General features: G+C 32.8%; 1 protein-coding gene across 1 annotated transcript; it reads right to left on the bottom strand.

Moving 5' to 3' along the window:
- Window positions 1-2,408: 2,408 nt before the first annotated feature.
- LOC106056899 (ran-binding protein 9-like) lies at window positions 2,409-14,009 on the bottom strand. The gene is made up of 12 exons (XM_013213814.2): window positions 13,793-14,009; window positions 11,489-11,600; window positions 10,761-10,813; window positions 9,612-9,779; window positions 9,481-9,503; window positions 9,269-9,370; window positions 9,089-9,171; window positions 8,497-8,609; window positions 7,426-8,175; window positions 6,268-6,419; window positions 4,825-4,936; window positions 2,409-4,083 (listed from the first exon to the last, which is right to left on the bottom strand). Exons 1-12 carry the CDS (start codon window positions 13,989-13,991, stop codon window positions 3,953-3,955), a joined length of 1,998 nt encoding a protein of 665 aa, XP_013069268.1. The 5' UTR covers window positions 13,992-14,009; the 3' UTR covers window positions 2,409-3,952.
- Window positions 14,010-16,707: the final 2,698 nt, after the last annotated feature.

The following is a 16,707-nucleotide window of genomic DNA, read 5'->3' as shown; positions in this document are numbered from 1 at the left end:
GATCTTGGTTTCATTTTTTTTTTTTTTTGTGTTGGTCAATACTTTTTGTTTAAAGAACATTTGTTACTATTTATATATTTATAAGGCATTGCCCTTCATTGCCAAGGTTAAGGAAGACAATGCAGACCAGTTATTTTGTCACATCTAATGTAGAAATAACCAGTGGACCTCAACAGTTTCTTTTTTTACCATTTCATCTCATTTTTCCTATGTCATCTCAAGAAGTTTCTGACCTTACTCTATCTGTATTAGTTCTTGCGCATATAAATAATTTTTTTTAAAAAGCTAATTTTTTTCCCTTCTTAGCAATGCCAGAAATGGTTCAAGGCAAGGTTACTTGCACAATGCTATATCTGCTTGTGACACCTATGCAGCCCCATTATTGTGTACTGGCATAATTTGTAAAAGTGTTTTTGGATCCTTAAATGCTTCCTATAAGGCAACCAAGTTTCAAGAGATACAAAATGGATGTGAGAATGATTTATAGATATGGATCAGAGATGCATTTGAACATGAGTTCCCCCCCCCCCCTCAATAGGTAGTCAAGCAATTAGTGTGCCACCCAACTACACCTTGCACACTATCAAATAACAGGTTTTTGCGTAGTCTTTAATTTCATTTTTTATGGGGGTAGACTAGAAAGTATGTAACATCAGGAATACAAATGTCCAGTCTAGCTAGTTGGTGTACTTAATTAGAAGACTTTCAATATAAGAATTACCAGTTATCAACTGCTTAAACACAGGGTAATTATAATTAAAAAAGTCTGAAATAATATTGATCAAATATGTTGAAATCAACTTTACAAGACTAATTTTTTTAAGCATCCTTTAGCAGTTTAAATGGTCAAACATCAGTTCAAATTTACATATTAATCACCTACAATTTCTGTTTGATGAATGTCTGCAAACCAAGTTAAAAGTAAAGTACCCATGTCTAGAGTAGTTTATGCTATTCGGACACATATACGCTCAAATTTGAAAGTTTGACCTTGACAGTGCATTATTTTACAATGGTTCGACATAGAAAAGAAAATGAAATATCAAAATCTTCTTTACTTTAAAGAGAATAAGGATGACTACTTAAATTAGTACCCCTTACCTATATTTGTTATATTTAAGGTTAAATAGGCCGTGTGTTTTCATTTAATTCGGACAAATTTGACCCACATTATTTGATTCCTGACACCATATTTTATTTCGGGCAGTCTCTATATTTAGGCATCAATAAACAATTCTATATTAACATCAACTAAATTTTAAGATCCCCGGCATAGCCCCTCACATTAAATCATAAAAGATGTTTTCAAATTATGAACAAATACATACACAAAAAATAAACATATGAACACACTTATTCTACCTAAATTTGGTCACTGGGATACCGACTTTTTATGTTTGCATGATTAGATGTGTGTTGAATGTTGGTGTTTTTGGTTTATTAATTTAATAAATTTCTAATACAGATGAAATTTTGTAGTATAGTACAGGTAAGGATATTCTCTCTATATAATTCTAGATCTATCTAGTAGGTCTAGATCTAAGCATTTAACTTCATTCAATGTACCAAGCTCACTCCAAACATTTGCCCAATATAAAAAAAAAAAAAAAAAAACAAATATAAGGTTGTTAACATTGATGTCCAAAACTGGCTGTCTGAAATAAATTTTGGTAAGAAATCTTAATTTAATTCGGACACCCTATTAATTTTTTTTTCTATGGAATCAAACAACTTGGCTTATGAATCAAATCAGCTCCAAAAACAGAATTAATATTGCCGGATTCATTAGTATAGACTTAGCCAATCAAAAAAATATAGTCTTAACCCTAGGAAGAGGTAAAGTCATCCTGGTAACAGGAAAAAACAACAACCTGACTAACAAATTAAAAATTCGTTTTTCTTACATAAAAAGACAGCTAAATGGAAGGAAATTGGGTCAGAATCATTGGAAAACGGACGTGCACATTATACAGTCTGAATTCATGCAATGTCCGAATTAAAAAAAACTACTCTATAGGTCAGACAATATAAAATATAAATGTACATGTTTCTATGGCTGACAGTAAATGAGTGTTGTGGTTAACACAACCAATGACTTTACTTTTTTCAACTGTCATAACACGACCAATGGCTTTACTTTTTTCAATGATGTCAGGTACCCATTAAAGGTAGGTAAACTCAGGGGAGCCCTTAAAAATCACTGCTATTCCAACCAGGGACCCCTTGGTTCAGATCCCATGTGCTTTATCACTATGAAACTATGCTCCCTACGTTAAAAGTAATAGCACAAATATATTTTTTTTATTACTGCAATAAAGAGGCATGAAATCATGCACAGGACATTTAGTAAATCACAGTTCACAAAGTTTTATTAGTTAATTGGTGATAGCCAATGACAAAGCAAACACTGTACTGAAATCATCTTTTAATAAGAATTTCTGATGTATGAATACAAACTTGACCACCCTGCCACTTGTGTTGACTAAAGGCAGCACTAAAGAAATTACAGAATATCATAATAGATATTAGGGGAGTGCAAGTCTACAGCAGCAAGCACACTCCTGGGACAAAGCCACATGAAGAGTGGTAGATGAAGACTTTTATTATGCTGTCTTGAAGTTTGTTGTCAAACTCAATACTGCTTAACGGTCAAAGTATGTTCAGTTTTAATTCAGTTGTTTCAGCTCATTCAACAACTTCAGTTTTGTCTCATCTGAAATCATTACATTAACTGTAACATAAAAAACATTACAAATAGTACAGAGACAATTTGATTCAAAGAAAAAAATCAATGCACTATTTATTCAAGGTATCTTGTGAATTGTTAATACAAAGTGTAGAGTAGAATAAAGATTATGTCACACCTTATAGTCCAGTGGTAAATTCATACAAAATCAGTTCACAATGGCAAATAATCCACCGAGAATTTTCTTTAAACTTGTCAGAAAAAAGTGTTAAACATGCACACATTCAAAATCTATCACATTTCATCACATTGCCACAGCAACAACTATTCTATGGCTCAAAACTGAGTCAATATTACAAAAAAAAACCTGCAAGTCAAAGTACCACTAGGGAGGAAAACACAAATTCATATATGAACCAATATGTTACGAGTCAATGTTATAATGACACAGACTGAAGTTAAGTATTGAATGTGTCTTTAGATTCATTATAAACATTTCCAAAATTACATATATACAATCAGTTGATTTTAAATCTCTAGGTATTGTAATCACCAGACTAAATAATTGTAGGCAAGAAAACTAAAATCTAACAAAATTTGACTCTAAATTACTATGTAGAGAAATTTCTGCATGCATTTAACTATTGGAATGTACAGAAGTTCTTTTTTTTTTTTTTGTTTGCTGTTTTTTATATTGAAAAGTCAGAGAAAACAAAAATTATAGCAGCATTTTTGAGTTTAAAAAAAAAAGACTTGAGAAAATGGTAGGTCATACTAAACTATTTATAGTTTTTTTTTACTGAATGCTAAGATGGCATCAACTCCGTAGTCCTGAATAATATTTCAATACACAAATCTGAAGATCCATAGAATAGAGTTCTAGCAGTCAGTGTTTGTACAATTTCTTACACAAAAAAATGGTATGAGGTTTCATGCTAATAATATTGTACATAATTTTAAATTTTACTTATAAGTCATCCTCTAAGAGATTTTCAAAACTTAATGACAAGATCGCCACATGCATAATCATTATAATTTGTATAGCAACATTGACAATAAACTCACACAAATATTTCATAGAATGTCCACAGAATGGAGAAAATGCACATTAATTCTCAGTAAATAATAATGGAAGTTATTGAAAAAGTTTCTTGCAAACAAAAATATGTCATTACAAACTGCATAATAAAATGCTACCAGAAGTGGATGAGGTATGAATGACCATAAGGGAGCCACTTGTGACACTCTATAGACATAGATTCAGGGTTAGTGAAGATAATCCGACACACTGGCAAATGCACAGGCTCCAATCCCTGACTTCGACATAAGGCGCATACACTGATTTGTATGTCCGATGGTCAGTTCTAATGGTGGCTGTTTCGATAAACCTTTTGATTCTGCCAAGCAAGAAAGAAGTAGTTTTTGTTAAGAATTTAAGATAAAAAGACATGAATTTATTTTTAAGAGGTACCTAAAAGTACCTAAAAAGGGCGGAATAGTAGAGGGATAATAAGTTTTGAAGAAACTAACTTTACTAGTTTATTTTAAAAAGATGGTGGATCTTCACTCATCAGAGAACTGGTAATATGGATTACCACAACATTTACTCACCAAATGTTTTTTGTTGCTGTTTTTTTAACATAAAAAAAGCTTTTATTATGAATGCCCCTTCACATGTCAAGTAGTTTGTGGAACTACTTGGAGAGTCAGGTTTCAGACTAGGATACAGCAATTCTGAACTCATCCCAAAAATAATTTGGGAAACTCTATCATGGGTTTAAATTTCAGGAATCACTTAGACATGAATCATTCAGGCCAGGTTGAGAAGTATTAACAAAATTTAAGTAATTTAGAATCTATATGACCAGCTACAATAGCAGTATGTTTTAAACAATGCACTCGAAAAGTAAATAGGTTAAATTTTCATATTTTTTCATCCACCGCAAATGGGAGAATTAGTGATGAGTGAATGGGGCCCTTGCGCATAGAATTAGATATTGCATCATTTTATCAATTTTTTCACTTTTGAATCTTGACCCTAAGTGTTAACCAACCAACAAGAGTAACAAAAGTAATTCTATGTTTTGTTTAAATATAAATGCACATAAAGAGGCCAAATGATAGAGACAGATACTAACCTAAAATAGCACTATTAAGTGCTGCACAGACAGGTTCTCGTTTGACTGGTAAAAGTTGACTGCCTATGGGACTGTTCCATGGATCAGAGTAAGCCAACAAACTGAATGCATCCTTTACACACAATGAAAAAAATATTTTTTAAATAAATTTAATCTAATAGTAAAATATCATGTTCATCCATCAAATCTTGATGAAATTTGGCATAATGCTTAAAATCAAACGCCCTGAGGATTGTTAGAACCCCCTCCCCCAAACTAAATTCCCTAAAATGTAAAGTGTAAATTAAAAAAAGTAAAAGTTAATATTGGCACAAATAATCCTTAGATCTAGAGGAGGTCATAGAATATTTTTCAACCATTTTTCCATAAAAGTGTCTTAAATTCTCTAAAATGATCAGACCTTAGAAGGGAAAATCCAGTTTCAGATCAATTTTAATTTACACATCCAGCACAGCCAAACAGGTTTTGTTTAGGGGTCCACAGTGTTCTTAATATGTTTTGTAAAATGTTTTACATGTTTCGGATGTTTCTTCATAGTTGAAGATAATTACTTCCTAGTCCAAACCTCCCGCAGGAGGTTTCGGATGTTTCTTCATAGTTGAAGATAATTACTTCCTAGTCCAAACCTCCTGCAGGACGACGGGGGATGGGAGCGGGCAGGGTTTGAACCCTGGACCATCGATAAATCTGAATGACAGTCCAGCGCGCAAACCGCACGACCAGGCAGCCATCCAATAAACCGGGTCCACAGTGTTTTTAATAAACAATTTCATAAAAAGTTTTAAAAAATAAAAAAATAAAGTTATAAAATTTGGCTTCTGCTGTAATTTAAAAAAAAAAAAAAAGGGGGGGGGGGGGGTCCTTGTTTCAATTCTGAGTGGTGACTGGTCGACCAGGATTTTGAATTTTGGGATTTTTAGGACACCCCTGAGTAGCTCTAATGAGTACCTGACATTAGTTTGGAAAAGTAAAGTAGGTTGGTTGTTATGCTTGCCAAATAACACCCTTGTTAACAATTGGCCATAGAAACCAATGACTTTTATATCATCTGCCCTACATACCGCAAGGTCTGAAAGGGGTACTACATCTAATTATTATCCTATAATATTTTATTTTGATGAAAATCTGGTTTCAACTGGTATGAACAGAAAATAGACCTGTGCTGAGGCATAGACCAAAAAGGGCTTGGCAAATTTGAAAATGGACAAGACTAGCTTTACTTTCAAAATGACATTAGCCCAAATTCTCTATACATTTATTGCATGTGCCCATAATTTGTTCAAATTATTAAAATCTAGAAAGGCCTACATGTGGAAAAATATAACAATTAATGATGATCTTTGATTTTACTTTTAGAATCCTCCCAGGCAACACTGGGTATTTCAGCTAGTATACATAAAATATTTGTTTCTCCATGTACACAGAAATAATAGAAGAATGAACCTGTAATGCTTTCTTGTTGTTTTCATTTTTTCCAAATTCTTTACGTAAACGCTGGCTCATCATTTTCAGCTCCCTACCAAATGCCAACATTTTCTCAATGGCAGCTTCATTACCACCACACATTTGGCGTCGATGAGATGGCACATCAATGTCTGAGTAAGCAGGTTACAAAAAGTAGATACACATCATTAGTCAAGTGGAACTCCACTTAAAATGTCATTTCAAAGTTACAATCAGCTTGTATATACACAAAGTTGAGTTTTATATAGCAGAAATGATCAAAAAAGTAATTATTGTAGTTGGACTGGAATGGATTTGTGCAAATGACCAAACCATCATTATGAAAAAAAATTATAACTAAGATTAATTTTTTACATTTTTCTTTAAATACATCTATAGTACTCTTGTACATTGGCTATGATTCATTTTAGTAATCGTTACAAAATATTTTTTTGAGAAAATATTGTAAACATATTTACACACCCAGTATTAGCCAATGCTCAAAACTTGCACAAAATAAAAACTTAAATTTATTTTTTATTCTTTTATCTCACAATTTTTCTAAATAATCACTGATAACAAAAATAATCTATGCCAAGGTTTGGAAAAGGAAAACTTACCAAAGATCTACCTCTATAATTAGTACAAAAGTATTATAGGTATACAATTATGTCAATATAATATATATATATACAATTGTGCAAAAGTATTATAATAACCAACAAATCACCATTGACACCAAGTATTTTCTAAAATAGCAACCTAATCAATCATAACAAACAATAGTAATAAAAATCTTATTCTCATGTTCAAACTTTTTTCACATTTATTTATATTAGGAATTATATATTTTGTGTTTGAAAGTAATGGGGATGCAGACTTAGCCCCCCCCCCCCCCCCAAGCAGCTTTTCCGACACAGATAAATGGCAACAAGTATTGCTATCAGTTGGAAAAAAATTGTAGCCAAAATATTTATTAAAGTAAAATGGCTGATGGTCTTCAAAAAAAAAAAAAATACAATAAAAATTCAATAAATAACAATAAGTTATGTTAATAACAAATATAATAGATAGATAGATATACAGTAAAGTACAGTAATAGTAAGAGAGATTGCTTTCAAAATATAAGTGAATTATAGAAAAAAAATTTAATCTTACCCATATCCTCATCATCATCATGAACCGAGTTGCCATTTATGTGAGAGGTTCCATTAGAGTGTGGACTATGATTGTCACCTTCATCAGATAAATCCATCTCCTCTGAGTCAATAAGTTTGGACAGCCCTGGACCACCATTGATTGCTATGTGATCTGTGTTGGTTAATGTGTTGCTGGAGTTCAGCAAGTTCTCTCCAGAGTGACCACAGTTTAAAGAATGGTTGTTTTGTAAACCACTGCCACCATCACTGCTGTTGTTGTAGCTGCTGTTATGATAGTGGTGCTGCTGCAAGTTCTGGTAAGAGGATGGACTTTGGTGACCCTGGTTTTTACCCACTGACCGACTGGGGCTGTTGCTAATGGTGCCCCCACGTTGATGGTGATAGGGTTGCTGCTGTGTCTGCTGATGATAGCTTTGGTTATAGTGGAGTGAGTGAGGGTGTTGAGAAGATGGTGGTGTCATTGCCCTGACGTGGGGATGAGGACTGTGAGCAGGACTGGAACGGTTGCTACCGTCACTGCTATGGTAGGACTTAGGGCTGCGGCTTTGAGTCACATTTCCATTTGAATGAGTAAAACTGGACAAGCCACCTCTAACTTCACTGTCTGTGCCATTCACCATTTCCACAAACTGACGACATTTGAGCATAAACAAGAGATCAGGCTTGGCATCTAATAGATTAGGGTACAAAGCTTGTGTTGTTTCTATGGCTTCTCCCATTCTTCCTTCTAAGACTAACTTTTGTATACCTGGTATTTAAATCAAAAACAAAAAGCAAAGTTAAGAATCATGAATTTTAGCCCCTTCACCTAAATTCTTTTCTGTAAAAAAAAAATATACATTTGACAAATTGTGCTGATAGCCCACAAAGCAGATTTCCAAACAAGTATAATACAAATATATTTAATAACAATCCGTACCCTGGTGCATTATTTTCATTTCATTGCTATGATATTAGTACTTGAGTTCAGATTTCTTTTCTCCAATTTAAAAGTACTTGAAATTTCTACTACATCACAATATGACAATTCTGTAGGCTACCACCACAAATAATTTTTGTCCATACATACGTTGTCTATTCTTTATAGATTCAATAGTTTCCACAATAGGCTGATCGGTAGATTTTGAAAAAGCTTCTGCAGCAGAACAGTACCCATGGTGAACAAGATATGTTGAAACAATTCTGAAAGGTTAAGTTTTCATTGTCATGAACTAGTTTTTAATGTCTTAAAAGAAAGAATAATATGGTCCAATTAGCATTCAAATCAATTTCCAATCCACTTTATGTAATAATTCTAAAAAAAAATTATCTTAAAAATCTTAAAGACCAAAAAAAAAACAAAAAAACTAGCCAAATAAAACCTGAAGCATAGTTTAAGTTTAATTTATAAACACAAAACTAGGTTATTTAGTACCAGCCATAGTTATTTGTGTTTCAGCCTCTAAGCATTGTTGTGAAAAAACTTTTGTTTATTAAAACTACAATACACTGATATAGAAATTCTTGTTTCAAAGTAACACGAATTACAATATTAAATTTCCCTTCCCTTTCACACACACACAAAAAGGAACATTTTATAAATGAACTATTTGACTTTACTTGTAGCAAAAAATACTGTCTTGGTGTCTAACATTTATATTTCAGTCATATGTAGAACTCACCTGTGCAGTGCTGATTGGAACTCCCCCTTACGATCTGAGACAGGAAACCTTTCAATTGTAAGTTTAGTTTTATGTTTCCACTCCTGTGTACAAATAAAGGAGGACTCATTCATACTAATAGTGAAACTAGCAATAATTATGAACAGAACAATTTTACAACACAAATCATCTACAATATACCTTTTTGTAGTCTTCAATGTCAAATACAAATGGAAACTGGCCAAAATTGGCTTCTACCACTTCACCAGGAGTCTGCAGACCAACTGTTGGGTACAAGCTAGGCTGTAGAAATGAAATATATTTGATATTAGCATGCCTTCAAATGTAGACTTAAAAAAAAATATACTAAAACCAACTTAAAATATTTATGCTTGTTTTTCATACAAACTTACCGGTAGGTCTGTGAAAGCAATACCTGAATAATAAAAATATTTTGGAGAAGAAAAAAAAGATGAGTATTAAATTACAAAAAAAAAATTTAAAAACAAAAAGCAATGATAACTTAGGATGTAAGTGATTATACCAAGGTTAACTCCATTTTTAGTGTAGAAGCAGGTGTGCTCTATCAGATTGACACAACAACCAATAGTGTCTCCAGTGGTAAATGTAGGACCATAAGGCTGGCCAGCTCCAGAGGAGCAAAAAGAGTTGCCATCATCTCCATGGTAACCATAAGACTGCTTATCCCATCCTAGGATGAGAAAAGTAATGTACAGGTAAATACAGAAATCAATCATTACAAACATTATAATTTATGTTAAGATAGATATTCTTTAGCTTTAAAAAAGACTAACGCTGTGTACAAGGTTAATTTTTAAAGTATATCCAAATGATCTTGAGCATGTGGCTTAATCCTGATTAGGTATCAAGTTTCATACTTTCAGCAAACTTGAAAAACATATGGTTTTATCATTTCTCTAAGGTACAAGAGCATTTTATTATTTTGTATAAAATAAGCATGATGCAACACACAAACAAAAATCAATATTTTTTCTTCACAGTGACTCAGTTGAAGAACACACGAGAGCTGCTGCAGATCTCCACTTTGACTTGTATGGCAAAATTGTAAAGAAGAGATAGCAGAAAGACAGCACATTTCCCAGCTGAGGATAGATAATCTGACCTATTCAGCAGAGCTCTGCAAACATGGAGCACTTGCAAAGATGACCTAAACATGTCTCATAAGCAAGTATTGAATTCTATTTTAGTGAGATTCTTAGCTTTATCAAGTAATAAAATCTGGCAGTTCATTTGGATAAGTGAATTAAAATCCTCAACTTTCAAAATGTACTTTTAATGTCCATACTGAATAACCATGGGTTTCTTTTAATTTATTTTAACTTGCTAGAATGCAATTTGTGAGATGTCATAAAATAAAACCAGTTCCAGGTTATCCATTATTAAACATTGACCATGCTGAGATACACCATCTACTTTTAGTGCTATTTTTAATCATATACAATATCCTGCTAAACACTAACTTAGGTGTTGGAAAACAGAAACTGTTTCAAGAGCAACTGTCTCTAAGTGAAACTGAATATGCCCCTGAAACTTTAAACAGGAAAGGTAGGCTCAAGCCAAGCAATACTTGTTTGTGAACGCATCCTAAGTTTTTCAAATGATAAATTTATTTGTAAAAATGTAAATCAAATAATAATATTAGCGCTCTTACCTGGAAGTCTATTCATATTGACTCCCTGAGCAGACAATCCAATGCCCATATAGCTGAAATATAAATTGATGTAGCAAAAATAAAGAATAAAAAGGAATTGTCCCATTATACAAAGCTTATATCAACTCTGTCTGTCTGGTAAAAAGTTAGTACACTGTACATTATTTCTCCAACACCCATTCTTGAATGAAGTTGAAACTTTGCATAATTATTCATTGGCATAGACAATACATGAATAAAATAAAATAAACCAATTTGTTAATTAATTATTGGTAATTAATTAGTTTGTTCAATATTAACAAGAAAAATTAATCCATCAGTATTCACAGATATCACTAAATATTTAGAGTTTTGTCCCCTTAGATCTTTGTACATGCTATATCTTCTCGGATCAAGTTGAAAACTTAATTTTTTATTCTAACAAAACATGAGCCAATTTTAAAAATTAACCAAATAGGCTATTAATTATTAGTAATTAATTATTTTGTTTGATATCAATTAAAGGAACCAGCTAGTACATTATAGAGAGATATATTTGTAAGTGCAGTTATTCCCCTTAGAAAAGATAAATGTTTTAAAAAAGGTTTTTTATGCATGGTATTTTCAAAGCTGCTAATCCTCAGGGTGATCTTAAGTATTACAAGATATTTAAAGCTTAATGTCTCCTGATTCTTGTCCTAATAAAAAATTCTATAAAAACACAATTAGTAATCTCTTTAATCACTTACCCATCACGACCTTTACTGATGACTTTAACTTCAAAATAATAAATACCGCAAGCTGCAGGAATGGGGTGGGTAGCTCGGACACTTGCAGCATCTTTCTGTTTTTTGCCTACACCTGTACAACGATATTATATTTAAATGAACAATTTTTTAAAATTGCTTTTGTATAGAGTATCCTTCATGCTATTGCATGCTCAGTGCACTATGGTCCAATACTTTGTAGACATGTGGGGAAAGGGGTATCTGGGAGAAAGTTTCTGTGCTGCCTTTAGGTGCTCAGCAAACAAACACAGTTTGAGTTGGATAAAAACTTGAGTCCCTTTGGGTAGTTAAGCTATTTATACCACTCTGTCACATAATCAACATGTTTTGATTAGGATTTTGACAGGACTAAGATTAAACAATATTACCAACAAAATACACCATTGGCTACAAGCATTAAAATCATTTAAAGTTTACTAGATTACAATGTCAAAGCTAAAGGCTTATATATATAAATACTTGGAATACAATTCAAATGATTCTTTAATCTTGGGTCCCACAAGAAATTTTATGAACTTTTTCAGTGTGTATTGTTTTGATCGAAAAAATGAAGTTTTCCAGGATGAACCATGGCGGGGGGGGGGGGGGGGGGGGGGGGGGGGGGGGCGCTGGAGTTACTATTGTTGATGGTCTATTTTGTTGATGAGTATATATGTTAATGGTGCATGCGAGTCCATATGACACAACAACAGAATGAATCAAGAATATACTTAATAACGCAGGCTGATAACTTCAACAATTTAATGAACAATAAAAAGGGCACAGTCCTCTGTCATCGCTAGCCTAACGTCGTCTCTAAGGCGTCTTGTCCGTTATTCTTCTAGTTCGTAGTCCTGCTCTTTTATTACTCGTCACATTACTTAGGAAAAACCCGATTAACATCAACTTCTACGCATCTTGTGTCATTACACTATATCTAACGCAACTTCTTAAATTTTATTATATAATCTAACATAATTGATTTCATTTCAAAGGAAAATGAATTGGCTACAAATGAAAATATATTAAAAAATTCTTTTAAAAATCTGTAAGCTGAAAAATTTAACCTTTTAATTATAAAATACATTTATCCATAAATATTGAAAAATAACAAAAATAAACATTTGAATGTATTAAAAATTGTATTATTTACATTATTTCAGGTTCTACAAAAAAAAAACTAAAAAGACAAATTGCTAACACAATGTTGATTTTTTTTTTTTAAATGTTCCTGCATCCTAATTACTACCAAAAGTGGCAAAACATGTTTTCACTCTCACATTGGAATAATAAAAAGAAGAGAAATAAAAAGTTAACAAATTTAAAGATATTAAAATAAATATATTTTTTTATACCAAGACCAAGTTACTCGCTGAAAGTAATGCTGCACTCGCCAGAGCTAGCCAAGTTACTCTCAGAGTAACGCCGCACTAAGACTGCTTTATTGATCCATATGGATTATGGAAATTTGTTGTGATTACAAGGACTCTTTTCTCATATAAAGACAACACAACAGAAACATACACATAAATAGAACAGACACAACATAAAGAGTTCATTCAGCAACTACAAACAGGCATCTTGATCCTATTCATGTTTCCTGATCAACTGCTGGCATTGATATAGTCTGACCGAGTAAGGTACGAACAAGTTTTTGTACCGCTCTGTTCTTGTCTTGATTGACAGCAGTCACCCGCTTTGCGACGACTTGACGTAGCTATAATGGAGCGGGTGGCTTTTGTCTTCCAAGATTTTTCTTAGATATTTCTGTTCATAAAGTTCATTTAAATATGGTAATGTTGTGCATGTGATTTGTGATGCCCTCTTTATGTTTTCTAGGCGGTGCAAAGAAATTAAGAAAGAATTAAACTATTAAACTCTGACTCTGCTACTTATAGTTTTGAAAAAAAGATGGAATAAGTGAGACAAAATTTAAATAAGTTCTCAAGTGAGTGGGCTTTACTAGGTTTGTCAATTTGAAGTCAATCTTTAACTTTGAATTGATCTTTGAAAATAAAAATAATCTTCACAGACAGTTCTGAGATAAGACCATCATAAGTCCATAAGTCAAACATTTTATTTTTAAAACAAATGAAACGAGTATACTTGCATATTAGATCTAGACTTTATATAATATGAAGAAAAAGAAATAAAATGTACAAGGACGTAAAAAAGAAAAAGTAGTGTACAAGAATACCAAAAAAGAACAAAACAACAACAAAGACAATTTTAGACAACAAAAGAAAGCATCACATTGATTACGATACTATTTTACTGTAATCACACCTTTATAATGAACTCTAAGGTTATTTTGACCTAATCCGATAAAATTGAATTTGTCTTTAGGACTCCATGATCGCGGCAATGGTGTTTCGTCTTCATCAACAGCTGGGTATAAAACTTTTAACCTATCGAAGTTCACTTCTACAGGACCAGGTGAATCACTTTGAGACGAAGTGCCCGTCGCCATTTTGTTCGCTGACATCACAGATGGATTCTTCAAGCCCGGATGTGACGGAAGAAGAAAAACAAACTATTTTGGGAAAGGGGACGTTCATTGGTCATGCTAGTAAATAGTAACCAATGGTGGTTTATATAACATGAAAACAAAAATAGTAACAAAACAACAATTATCTAGGTCGACAGGCCTTAGGCCAGGAGTTCTTACGTTTTTTGCTTCTTTTTAGCAGAGCCGCACTGTCTTACATTTCAACCCCCCCCCCATTACAGAGAAACAAAATATAATTTTAATAATTAATGCTATACCTAGATCTTGATTGTATGTTATGGGCAGGCATGCTTGCTATTCTGCTATGACTTTTAGAAAAGATCATTCCGGCCAAACATTTTTTTTTTCTCTATTAAATAAAATGGAGCCAAACTAAAGCTAGAAATTTTATATTTCGTAATTAATCAAATACATTTAGGAGGGTCAAGACAAAAACGTACTTACAAAAATAAATTTCACCCGGTGGGGTAAGTTCGGCGGGTGTCACCTCCTCCCCCAACTTTCCCTTCAAATCTTCTCAATAAAAAATAATAATATAGTGAGCTAATTGCCTACATTCGATGATATTTGTTATTGAACTTTAAAATGAGTGTCGATTTTATTTCAAAACTTCATTGTTTCTGACATTTTATCATTAGTTATTGAAAAGATTAAAATTTAAGATTAGAAAAATATTTAACATCAACTGAAATGCTTTCATGAGTAGATTTGTAGATTCTAAAGAGCTCCTAATGGAAACAGTTAAACATTATAGTGCTAGCTTTGTACCGACGACGATTAGCATTTAAAAGCGTAGGCTACAATAAAACTTTTTCAAGATTTCAAACTTGAAAACTTATAAATAACTTTAAAGTCAATATCTTTTGGAATTTTGTTTTCAATGGACAGAGTTGCCCGATTTGAAATTCATGTCTCAATTTAAATGTTCTTAATTAAAAGTTTTGTTTTTGATATTGAGAAGTCGAAGAAAAGTAAGAGATTGTACGCGCGTAGGACACATTTTTTTGTCGGGGGGGGGGGGGGGCGTGACAGTAGAAGTGAACTTAATTCACATGCCAAATATATATGTGTGCGTGTTTGTGGGAGGGGTGTTGTAAAGCAGGTCGTTCCAATTCAAGTCAAAAATATGTTAGAGAACATTATGATGCATAGAGTGAAAAAAAGAGAGGAAGAAGGAGATATATAGTGTGTAATGGTAATACTGGTAACATAATCAATGAGTCCCTTCATGAGTAACCTCTATACATTTCTTTGAATAATTTTAAATTTTGTAATTATGAATTTTTTTTTTATTTACTGAGCTCTTGAGAATTATGAAGAGATTATAAGCACTAGAGTCGTTAGACTTAAATTACAAGCACAGCACCTGACACCTTTTTCCTTCTTCTTTATTTAGTCATTGTAAAAGATTTCCCCATTATTCTCCCCTATCTAGGCCTATCTATATATCTATCTATCTATCTATCTATCTATCTATCTATCTATCTATCTATCTATTTATATGTCTGTATGTCTGTCCGTCTGTCTATATATCTATCTAGCTATCAATCTATTTATCATGGGCGTAGCCAGGGAAATTGGGGTTCAACCTCCCCCCCCCCCCCGAAATGAAATCTCCCCCGGGGGGGAAGTCGGAATTTAGTGACTGATTTTTCGCTTTGATTTTGTTTATTTTAGTTGCGATTGTGAGCTTGCGCTCCCAGAGCTATATTTTTATATATTTTATTTTTATAGGCTAGTGCCAAACTTATTATTTCTACTTCCGCTTTTTGTGTATAAAAAGTGATGCCACGCTGTTTTAAAACAGTTCAGTGTACAGTTGACCAGTGGTCAGTACCATATCTGTCTGTGTGACAGCTGAAGATCGTTGTGGTCTGTCGTCTAATTATATTTTTTATTCCTGTACCTGGGACGGCCTGCTATTGTTACTGCTGTGTTACTGCTTTCAACTGCTGCTTTTAACTGCTGCTGTTGAATATTACTGCTAATAGCTGCTGTTTATAACTGCTGTTGTTAGATCTATTCTAATTCTAGGGAATCTAGAATCTAGTGTTATTTTGTTTCTGCTATTGATAGTTTTGTTATTGTTTCTGTAGATCTATTCTAGATCTAATTCTAGGGAAGCTAGTGTTACTTTGTTTCTGCTATTGATAGTTTTGTTATTGTTTCTGTAGATCTATTCTAGATCTAATTCTAGGGAAGCTTAAGCTAGTGTTATTTTGCTTCTTTATTATCGCCTTAGTAAACTTAGTTATATTTATAGTCTGTTTCTCAGTTCTGTTCTTAGTGAATAGTAAGGTACTGAGCCTAAGGATAAGATATTCTTGTTTTAGTGTTAGTGTTATGAGTGTAATAGTAGGATATTGTAGATCTAGACTAGTTTATTGTAGTGTGTCTATTGTAGATCTACGTCTAGTGTAGTAGTTTTAGTGATTTAGTTAGATAGTTGTTTTGATCAGTTTGTGTCGGATAGTTGGTTTGGTTAGTTTGGTGGTGTTTGTAGTGGTGTAGATTTAGAGGATAGTTTATAGTGGTTAGTGTATATATTATATTTTATTATTTGATTCCATGTAAATAAAGTTTCATTTTCTTTATGTATACTAAACTAAAGTTTGTTATCTTGTTTTCGTTTAGTTTAGTATGTCTGGTTACTTAGGTGACTCTAGCCCCTTGGTCGCAGACTGAGGTGTCA

This window comes from Biomphalaria glabrata, chromosome 7, assembly GCF_947242115.1.
Source record: "Biomphalaria glabrata chromosome 7, xgBioGlab47.1, whole genome shotgun sequence".
NCBI lineage: Eukaryota > Metazoa > Mollusca > Gastropoda > Planorbidae > Biomphalaria > Biomphalaria glabrata.
Note: the sequence above shows the minus strand (reverse complement) of the source record. Positions and strands in the feature narration are given on the sequence as shown.

What these genes read in the sequence shown, in the direction of transcription:
- LOC106056899 (XM_013213814.2), bottom strand. Translation starts at nt 13,991, where the DNA reads ATGTCAGCGAACAAAATGGCGACGGGCACTTCGTCTCAAAGTGATTCA. An exon ending in CAATATGAATAGACTTCCAG is followed by an intron (nt 9,780 to 10,760) that starts GTAAGAGCGCTA and finishes TTCTCATCCTAG; the next exon opens with GATGGGATAAGCAGTCTTAT. An exon ending in ACTTAATAGTGCTATTTTAG is followed by an intron (nt 4,084 to 4,824) that starts GTTAGTATCTGT and finishes CTTGCTTGGCAG; the next exon opens with AATCAAAAGGTTTATCGAAA.